We start from the raw sequence: 10,586 nt of genomic DNA, 5'->3' as shown, positions 1-10,586 counted from the left end.
CAAGCAGATGAAAAAGGCTGGAGTCTGATGAAGGAATAGAGATAACCAAAAATTTAATTATTAATTACATGTCTAACTTAGGTGATGTCCTCAAGTTCATATCGGAATACATTGTTCGTCTTTAAAAAATGTTTGATTTTACAAATTTCGAAAGATATGAGATATTTTGTAATTAGATAAAAAGGTTTTTCCTTCTACATAGTCAACTCATTTCGATTTTCCATTTGAGTAAAGAATTCTGTTTAGTTTGGTTAGATTAACGGTAAACGATATTAAAGAAAAATCCTTTTGGCGCAAAGAGAACCTATAAGTAAAAGACGCAAATGATTAAAAAGAAAAAATTGAAATGGGAAATCTAGAATACGCGCTTGCTTAGTGGAAGAGCAAGAGGCTTTGCAAAGAGTTGAAAACGATAGTAGCTACATTATTAAGTATAATTTTCTTTACCTCCCTCGTTGCCAAGAATTTAAAAGTCAACATTCAATAAGGCTGTTTTTTTTTCCCTTTTTTTTGGGGGGGGTGGGGGTTGTGGGAGGGGGATGTTTAGTTTTTTGAATTGACCAGAAAACACTTTGATTTGCGATGCTTTATAGATTAATTTTTAAAAAATTATTTATCCGATTGATATACAACTACAGGTTCAAGACGAAGGTTCCTAGTCGTATATCATCATTGATTGTTTTTAATTTTTTTTTGTAACCTTTCATTGTTGTATAAATTTCATTAGCTCCATTGTATAGTAGGACTCAAGACCTCTAATTAGATGAAGTCTCTCAGATTTTACCTGTTGGTGTATCGCTTTAGAGACGCTTGCATCTTGACTATTTCTTCATTCTTAAGTATCCGAACGCCATTAACACTTCGTTATATTTAGTCATAGCAGAATATTCCTCTTGAAACCGCCCCGAAGTTGCTTCCATTTATAGTTTGTTTTTTTTTTAAAAAAAAGTGAAACTTTAATTACAGGATGGATTTCATTCAAATTTTCTATTTGAATTGTAAGGGAACAAAAAGAACCTTTTATGTGCAGAAAAAATATTATTCACTCAATGAAGACTTTTCACTACTCATTATTTCCTTCCTTCTTCCAAAACCAAAAGAAACGCTGAGCAGGTCAGGTCAAACATGCAGGCGCAAACTCCCTCTATATATAGTAACGTTAACTAGACCAACACCCGGTCAGAAACTTTGAAAAACTGCCCCTCGAAACGAAGAGTCCCTGCCGATGCTAAATTCCAAGTACTTCCTTCCCCTTTTTTTCGTCTTTTTCTTTTCCCTTTTCTCGATTGGCTTCATTACTGTAAAATCAGAAACTGCTGGAAACGTACGAAATGGAACCAGGGATTCGACAAGGTTGGTCTACAATGCTAGTGTAGTTCTAGATGGGAACTCAAAAATGGGTGCTATGGCAAATATATGTTTGTCCATGGCTCTTTCAGATTTTTATGCCAAGCACCCAAGTTATAATACGAGATTGTCTCTGCAAAGATGGGATTCGCTTAATGGCCTCGCTGCAGCTTCGTCAGGTAGGTTTTGTTCATATAATTTTCCATTAAAGATAAGGTAATTTCGTGTTCATTTTAATTATAAATTTCAGCAGGAGTGCAATATTTTTTGGTCCATTTTTATGATAAAAAGAATGTTAAAATAAAATAAAATAAGTCCTGTAGAATAGTAGATGAATTAATTGGTTAATTTTATCTCAGACTATTACAGTTGAATTGTGCATTAATTATTTTTAGCAACTGACAACCCAAAGTCTTATTTGCTTCATAAATTGGGTCATCAAGTCAACCAAGTTTTTCTGATTAAATGGTATTAGAGCCGATCTTGTATCTAGGAGGTCACTAATTCGATCCCATCAAAATCTTTTGGGTCTGGTGGGATTCACTTACGTGGAGACTACGATCTCACCAAAACAGGTGACCAATGTGAGGGAATTTCTCTTTTAATGTACATCTTCAAAGATACAAGTGTCTTTCAAAATCGTGAAGGGATTAGGGACACACTTCAAAGCCATCTTAAATTTAATCTTTATCAAACAATAAAAACCACCACAGAAACAGTGATCAATTATGTATGTAATTTTAATCTCTACCAAATTAAACATGCAAAAAGTTCGGTTATGGAAGAAAAAAATCAATATATTTATCTTTGGAGATCACCTTAAATTTATTTAATATAACAATAGTATGATATATATATACGTGGGATTAATGTTCAAAAGTTTTGGGCCCTTCAAACGTTCCACCCTTGGCAGCAAAAGACAAAATAGGCAATAAGTAGCAGTCCATGCCAACATGGTCCAAGCAATCAAAATGTCAAATGTTAAGCATTGAGTCAAGAGGGGCTTGCTTTTGATAAACTTGTATAGCATATAGATTTAATTTCTTTATATGTCCAGAAAATTAAAAAAAAATTCAATACTTTGGTAATCCATCTATTGTTTAAAGGATCTTAGAAGGGCAATCGTTCATAGAATATAACATATTACTTTTTAGTAAGTTCGATGTTAACTGAAAATTGTTGTTTAGTTAATTAAATATTAAAAGTTTAGATGTATATATTAGAAGTTTAAATAGATGTTGCCATTCAAGTGTGAATTCGAAAAAGTTTTTGTATCCCATGTATACCATTGAATTTTTGCAATTGTGTTTGGAATCTGGAATGCAGAATGTCTACCACAACGATCAGCTGAAGCCTCATTTGCTATAGAACTTGGAGGAAGCTCTTCTCCCTCACAAAGTCCTTGTATTATCAGAACAGCCATAGTTGACTTCTCTCGCCTAGCAAAAGCTACGGTTGCCATATTGGAAAATTTTGAATGGAACGAAGTCATACTTGTGTACGAAGACATGGAATACGGTAAAGCGATTATTCCTTATTTAACCGGTGCAATAGAAAACATGGACATTACGCTATCCTGCAAGAGTGCAATCCCCAACTCTGCCGAAGATTTTCAAATCTTAGAAGAGCTAAAAGTGCTAATGACCATGCAGAGTAAGGTTTTTGTGGTGCACATGACTACAAACCTTGCCTCTCGTTTGTTCTTTCTTGCAAACATGGCAGGAATGATGAGCGAAGGATTTGCATGGCTTGTGACAGATGGTTTGTCCAGCTTTGTAGATACCATGGGCATGGATGCTATAGCTCTTGATTCAATGAAGAGCGTCATAGGCGTAAGGCCCTACGTACCCAAAACGGAAGCTCTCAAGAACTTCGAAACGAGGTATAAAACATTATCCTTGATGAAGCAACACAACGAGGCAAGTGAGCTAAATCTCTTCGGTTTGTGGGCTTATGATACAATTTGGGCTTTAGCTATGACTGTGGAGAGAATTGGGGCAGTGAATTCTGGCTTCTTGAAGGAGACGATGAGCAAAACCTCTGCAGTCCCTCGGATTACCGAAATAGGTCCAAGGGGATTACTTGAGGAAATCTTGAGCACTAGTTTTACAGGGATCAGTGGAGATTTTGACTTGGTTAATGGGCAGTTGCATCCTTCGGCCTTTGAAATAGTTAATTTAACCGGAAAAGGCGAGGGGATAATTGGTTATTGGACTCCTAACCAAGGGATATCTAGACATGTTGCTTCAGCTAGGAACAAGCTCAAAAAAATCATTATACCTGGAGAGACCAGAAGAACACTTAATGAAAGGAGTATGCCTACGGTTAGAGACAAGTGGAGAATAGGGGTTCCAAGCAAAACAGGGTTCACAGAATTTGTGAACTTGCATCCTGGGAGCAATGACAATGAGTTACCAGGGTTCTCCATAGAGGTTTTCAAAGCCGTGTGGGAGGCCGCCTTGCCCGGTACTGAATATGAATTTAAATTTATTGACAGAACTTATGATGAGCTTTGTTGCCAAGTTAAAGAAAAGGTTAGGTCTATATCCATTCTTTTTTTCTCTAAATTAATTTCTAGAAATCATATTTGTTGAATTGCAATTTACTTATACAGAAAATCGACGCTGCTGTGGGAGATATCTCAATTGTGGCTAGCAGGGTAAATTGTGTGGATTTTACATTGCCATATTTGGAGTCAGGAGTGACCATGCTCATAAAAGTTAGCCACAATGGGCCAACAGACATGTGGATTTTCATGAAGCCTTTGAGCTGGGATCTATGGTTGACAATCATCGCGATCTGCATTTTCATAGGGATTGTTGTTCGGGTTTTAGATCGTCGTGAAAATACAGAATTCAGTGGATCACGCAGAAAGCAGCTTAGCTCAATTCTGATGTTTCCCTGCCTATCCGTGGCCGTCCCTCAGAGTAACTACCCTTTATTTCTCTATTTTCTATTTAGTGCAAATTTTTTTTTTACTTCCATGCTTATCCGCGGTGATCCACCTCTCTTTTCTTTTAGTAAAAATCAATGGTGAAATATTAATTTCAATCATACTCCTTTCACCCCATAATATTTGTTTAAATTTCAATTTACACGAAAAAGAAGAAAAGCATTGACCTTATTGCGTTTTCTAACATTAAAGTTTTTTGGGTTTTAAATGTCAGAAACTATAAAAAATCATAAAAAATAGTATACACATGAAAATTGTAAAAGAATTGAGTGATCCATATTAATAAACAAACTGCATTGTCATACATATATACATACATACATATAATTTTTTTTTTTTGAAAATTAGAATTTCATTGAAATTGCACTAGGGGAAGAGATATCACCCAGTCAAAATATTTACAAAAAGAGTCCTTGTATTTGATATCAATGCCTCTCACCCAAAACAAAGGTATAATTCCCAAACTCATGGATACGCCCCTATACCTATACTTCCAAAAACTCCTACCATCATAAAAGTCCCTGCTACATCATATACACAAACGATGACGTTGTAAAAACTCGAAAAAACAGTATGCAACGCTTGTAACTCAAAATATCACAATATAGTTGACATAAAAGGAACCATTATCCAAACAAGATAAATTCCACCAACTAGTCAAAATCCACAAAAATGTTTCAAGCATGTAAAAGACCATCAAGCTTTCAATTTGTCTAAAACCAACAATGCCGCAATCAATCTCTTTAAGATAAGGAACCACAGAGGAAGAACCAAACCTGGACACTTTGCACAAGCCATACCTATTTGTTGACAGGAAATCTCCTACACTTTCAGTTTTCTTCTTCTGTTATCCTTAGGAGTAGCCCATAGTAAGTCTTCTTTTCTAGTTGTACCTTTTTTTGCTAGGTTGTCTACAGATGTGTTGGCGTCCCTCAACATGTGTTCAACCCTCCAGTGGCTTATTTCTTGCTTCATTCTCTCAATATCAATAATCCATCTCAGAAAACCTCCAAGGAATTGTCCTAGCTTAATTCACCCATTTCACAACATTAATGGAATCACTTTCCACCACAAGCCCATGTGTTTTTCCTCATTCAATAGGTGCATAAATCAGAAAAGGTTCCCTTATTGGCAATATTTCAGCAAGATTAGAGTCCCCAATCCCTATATGTTTGGAAAAGGAAATTAAAATCTTCCCTGTTTCATCCCATAACACACCCCCAATTCTAGCTCTTCCCGGGCAACCTTTAGCTACGCCATCTACATTAATCTTTAACTATCCTTTCACTGGTTTGCACCACTCAACTCCCTTCCCTTTTCTACTTTCTTTCTTTTTTTCATCCTTTTCAATGGATAGCCTAACGACATATAAGATAGCAGGGTAATCATTAGGTCATTTGGCATTAGCCCATGTAGCCACCCTTAACCTTAGAGTTTCTCATATCTGCTCTTTCTCCCATTGTTTCCCATTTAAAGCAATTGCATTCCTAGATAACCAAACAGTCCACACAATTGCATAAAAACCTCATCCTCCAAATCTTGATTTCCCCTCCCTTTAAATTAACATCATTCCAAACTTGAAAAAGGCTCTTTATGTCACTTGGCATCACCTAAGCAGTCCCACATTCATTGCACCATATTTGCTATATCGTCTACACTTTATAACAGCCACCAAAACAAATGCTTAATACTTTCTATTTCAACATTACATATCACACAGGTTTCTGTTTCTAATGAATATAAACTCCTTCTAATAAGCTCAAACTTCATGCCATCCTCCCATGTAAAGTTTGCTAGACAAAAACCTCTATTCTACGTGGTGTTATACCTTGCCAAACATACTTCCAAACTCTTTCGCTACCTCCTTTTGAGCCATCATTGTTTTCAAAAACTCTTAGTTGAATAGGTCCCACTAGCTTCACCCCTCCATACCAATTCATCCTTAAATTCTTTACTTAACTGGAACTCATTAATAGCACTAATAAAAGCTTTCCACTATTCTTCTTCCCACCCAAGAGGTTGTCTTCTCAATTCAATTTCCCAAACCCATGCCTTTCCTGGTCTTTTCGATTATTGTCATATCTTCATTGTCACCCTTCGTGGCTATGGTGTCCTCATACCCTTTTCGATCCCTTCATCGCTTCTTTTATCCATACTCTGTTTACTTGCTATTCACTGATGAAACCAACTTTCTGGAAAGTTCCTCAGACCACAACCATTACCATTGCTCCCCTGTAAACATTTCTCTGTCTCTTCCTTTTTTAGTTCCATTAAACTTGTTCACCCTCATTAGCTTCATAAACCATCTTTTCTTTATTTCTAGAAGTTTCAACATAAGCCTTACCTTTCTTCTTTTTCCTACATCGGCCCTTATTATTACCATTGGACTTGTCTGAATTAAGTCCATTTGTTTTTTTCCTTTAGAGCTTTTTAAATTAAGCCCAAATGCCTACTAACACTCCTCTCATTGATGGGCTACCCATGTTTGTGATCAAACCCATTCTTTTCACATCTAAATGAACGACCTTTACCCATTAATTCTTCTACCCACTTAATTACTAGGCCTTGAGAGCTTTTGAAATTGGGCTCCATAAACACATTTATTTCATCACCTTCATGGCCTAACCAAAATTCCTTCATCTCATAGTTCCTTGTCAAATTTCTAGACCCATATTAATTAATGTCATCTAGACTTTTAGCTATCCTCTAACTTTGTAGCCTTTGAGCTAAGTTAGATCTCACCCTCACAAGGCCCATCTAACTTCGTGTACATGTAAAGTCCCAATTCTTCATTTTTTCGTAGCACCATTTCGCAAAGGTCTACCTCTATTAACGTCTGCCTTATACTTCGTGTCCAATTGATTTACCGTTCACCCACTATTGAAAAGACACTGAAACTCTCTCTTCCTTCTAGTTTCTTTGTGGTGACATTAAAATTTGTCTTTCCAAATCACAACATTCCAAACTAGCAACCAATGCTTTAAATTCCACCCTTTTTCAATTCACAATTATGCTTGTGAATGCTTTGATACTCTTCATATTTTCAACTTCAACCAATATCATAGTAAAGTCAAATATTTTCTTTTCTTCTATGACTTTATCAACTTATATGAATCTCCCACATGACTTAGCCATCGTTTTGAAAACCTCACTCTGCCATAAGCTCAATGAAATCTCTCCCATCTTCACCCAAACTTGAAATTTTCTATCCACATCACCCTCATACTTGTTGAAATCATCAAACCACGCATCAAATATCTCTCTATATTGACCCAACAACACCTCTATTTTATCAGCATCTGCAAAGGTGACCACCACATAAAGTCCTATTGTCGGTCAAACCTGAACTATGACACCTTCCGTAAATAGACCAAACTCGATAGCCGGACAATTACTTGATGCCCTCAAACAACCCACTGCAATTCTTGAAAGCCATTCCATTTCCATAACTAGAAAAGTTACTTTTTTTGTTTCACTCCTTTTGGTTTCTTGACCAGTTTGCTGCATTTTTTGTTTAGGTTCCTTTGGTTTCTTCTCCGTCACATTCTTACCTAGAAAGGAATCCTTAAATGACATTCTTTATGCCATTGCCTTCTTCAAACCCTTTGTCGTCTCCAGTATTCTATTCTTTTTCTCTTCACTCTTTTTGGGGTTTTTAGTTACCTTGGCATAGAGGCATTTTCCATCAACAATAATTTTGTCAATGTAATCGAAGGCTCTTCTGAGTTCTCCTTCAGATTTATACCCAACGAATGCCATCTTGGTTGGGCTCCCTTTTTTACCCCTTGGCATGAAAACGTCAAATAGTATTCCAAATCTATCGAAAGTTTCTTTTAGATGAGCCCACGTTACCCTCTGGCGAAGATTCCCTACAAAGATGGTGATAAAAGTTCTTCATCATCTGACCATTTCTCCATAGTTGACTCTTCCTTTCCTTCCCCTATTATTTGCCATCACCTTGATTCTAAAGATTTTAAAGCAATTGCATGCATACAATTTTGGGTATATGCATACATAGGGTCTCTTCTTTTTATTTTTGTTAAGTACGTCTATGATTATTTTGAATTTACTCTAAGTAAAATAAAGTAGTTAAATCTTTTCATGCAAAATTTACAAATCAACTACATTTATAATATAACAATACATAGTAATTAAAATATACATAAAAAATGGTAATAAGATTTTCATCCTTTTTACTTAAATAGATTTTTTTCCAAAGGTAATGGAATTTCATTAATGAAAAAGTGTTAATAAAGAATAAACACCAAAGAAACTCATACTAAACCTAGCAAGAGATTAATAGGAAAATAAACAAAACCTAAGTATATATATACCAACTCCCAAACAAAAAGGATTCTAAGTAAACCCAAGAACCAAAGCAAAGTCACAAGGAGATTGAATCCTTCCTTTTAAAGAAAGAAATCAGCATATAACTCACAATATATAAGTAGAGATCAAAGTAATTGAACGAAGACAAGGTTCTCTTTTTAATTTACTCATAAATTAATGTGTAGAAAAGTACATTATACATATGATTATATAGAGAAAACAAATTAAACTAAGTTTTGTTTTTTTTTTGGCAACAGGAGACATGGTGGTAACCAACTGCTCAAAGTTGGTGTTGGTCCTATGGATATTCTTGGCATTTATTTTGATTCAGAGTTACACGGCAAACCTATCATCAATATTAACAGTAAACCAATTACAGCCCACAATCCCAAGTTTGAGAGAACTGAGAAAACAATATATTGGCTATCAGAATCAGTCATTTGTAAAAGATTTCTTGATAAGCCAGTTACAGTTCAAGGAGTCTATGCTCAAGCCATATAGCTCTGTTGATGACTTTCAAGAGGCCTTGTGCAAGGGATCTGGTAATGAGGGAGTTGCTGCCATCTTTGATGAAATTCCCTATATTAAAGTCTTTCTAGCCGAATATTCTACTGGTTATATGATGGTTGGACCCACCTACAGAACTGATGGTTTAGGTTTTGTAAGTTTTCATCCTTCTCTCTGTTCCATTTGTTTCTATTTTATGTTGTATGATTATTAACATTAAGCTTATTTTTAGATATTGTTTAGTTTCCTTCACATAGGTGTCACATATCATTACGTACAGAAAAAATATGCCTGAGATAAAATCATCTTAATTATTGTTTAGATTGAATAAATAAATCTCCATGGTTCATGAATTGATTTATTTAAATAATTTCATTTTCATCCACTGCATTTAATTACAAGTTACATTTTATCTTGAACCATTTATACTAGTGTGTTGTTGTCTACTTGTCAACCTAGTTAGAAACTTTATGGAAATGTAAACATCTATCTTTAGGTGAGATTAGTTATCCCCCAGTAAACCTCTTTTTGTATACCCATAAGGGAGTTTATTCTCATTCTAATTTGTTTTTCCTTTTAATGTTTTTTTAATTTCAGGCATTGCCGATAGGCTCTCCCTTTGTTTCTAATTTTTCAAGGGCAATCCTAAATTTCACTCAAGGAAAATACATGTCTCCAATCGAGAAAAAGTATTTTGGAAAAATATCCATATATCAAGACGAGACTGGGCCAATCTCTTCGAGTAGCCCAAGTCTTTCTACAAAGAGCTTTGCAGGCCTCTTTATCATCATTGGGGTCGTTGTATTGCTAGCCTTGGTTGTCTCAGAAAACCATATTTTGGGAAGACTCATCCAAAGATATGTTTTTCATAATTCTCATGATGTCTCAGGATCAAGAGTTGAACCTACAACTGAGATGACTGGAACTAACAATCCTCAGGAAAATACCAATCAAGAAAATCATGAGTCTAACCAGATAAGTAATAGAGATGAATCTAGAGAAGAAGCTATATTGGAAGTTCACTCATCATAGCAATTAACAGTTACATACACAAGCAAACTTCAAGGCATGTTTAGACATACTGGAATCATTTTTAAAGAGAATGTATGTGTATATATGTTAATATCCCTATCCTCACCTAATATCTATTTCCACGATGTACTTTATATGTAATATAATAATACCAAGCTAGGTATAAAATGAAACTTGTGTAAGATAAAATCTTCGTTGTAAAATTATATACGATTACCCATTAGTTGATTATTTTGTGTAAACTCTACATGAATTAGACCTTTTTTCTTCTGTTAATTGGGGAAAATTTTAGTTTTTCCATCAATACCTAGTTTCTCCTCACTCCACAAAAGTGAGATACACTTCACAACCAAAGGAAAATAAAAGATAGAAATAACTAATTCATAACGGGTGTATTTACCGAAGCAAAGTCCTCGAT

The 10,586-nt window shown here is 35.2% G+C and overlaps 1 protein-coding gene across 1 annotated transcript; it reads left to right on the top strand.

Moving 5' to 3' along the window:
• The first annotated feature begins 1,203 nt into the window (after window positions 1-1,203).
• Window positions 1,204-10,372, top strand: LOC110411248 (glutamate receptor 2.7-like). The gene is made up of 5 exons (XM_021421315.1): window positions 1,204-1,526; window positions 2,674-3,881; window positions 3,962-4,274; window positions 8,887-9,290; window positions 9,734-10,372. The coding sequence occupies exons 1-5, from the start codon at window positions 1,226-1,228 to the stop codon at window positions 10,166-10,168; spliced, it is 2,661 nt and encodes an 886-aa protein (XP_021276990.1). The 5' UTR covers window positions 1,204-1,225; the 3' UTR covers window positions 10,169-10,372.
• The last annotated feature ends 214 nt before the right edge of the window (window positions 10,373-10,586 follow it).

Source organism: Theobroma umbraticum, unplaced genomic scaffold, assembly GCF_002168275.2.
Source record: "Theobroma umbraticum cultivar Fairchild unplaced genomic scaffold, ASM216827v3 scaffold_56.0, whole genome shotgun sequence".
Classification (NCBI taxonomy): Eukaryota; Viridiplantae; Streptophyta; class Magnoliopsida; order Malvales; family Malvaceae; genus Theobroma; species Theobroma umbraticum.
The sequence above is the reverse complement of the archived record's forward strand: the minus strand, read 5'-3'. Positions and strand labels throughout refer to the sequence as shown.

Excerpts from the sequence above, each read along its gene's own strand:
- LOC110411248 (XM_021421315.1), top strand. The coding sequence starts at position 1,226 with ATGCTAAATTCCAAGTACTTCCTTCCCCTTTTTTTCGTCTTTTTCTTT. Across the intron at positions 3,882-3,961 it reads GTTGCCAAGTTAAAGAAAAG|AAAATCGACGCTGCTGTGGG; the intron begins GTTAGGTCTATA and ends TTACTTATACAG. Across the intron at positions 4,275-8,886 it reads ATCCGTGGCCGTCCCTCAGA|GAGACATGGTGGTAACCAAC; the intron begins GTAACTACCCTT and ends TTTTGGCAACAG.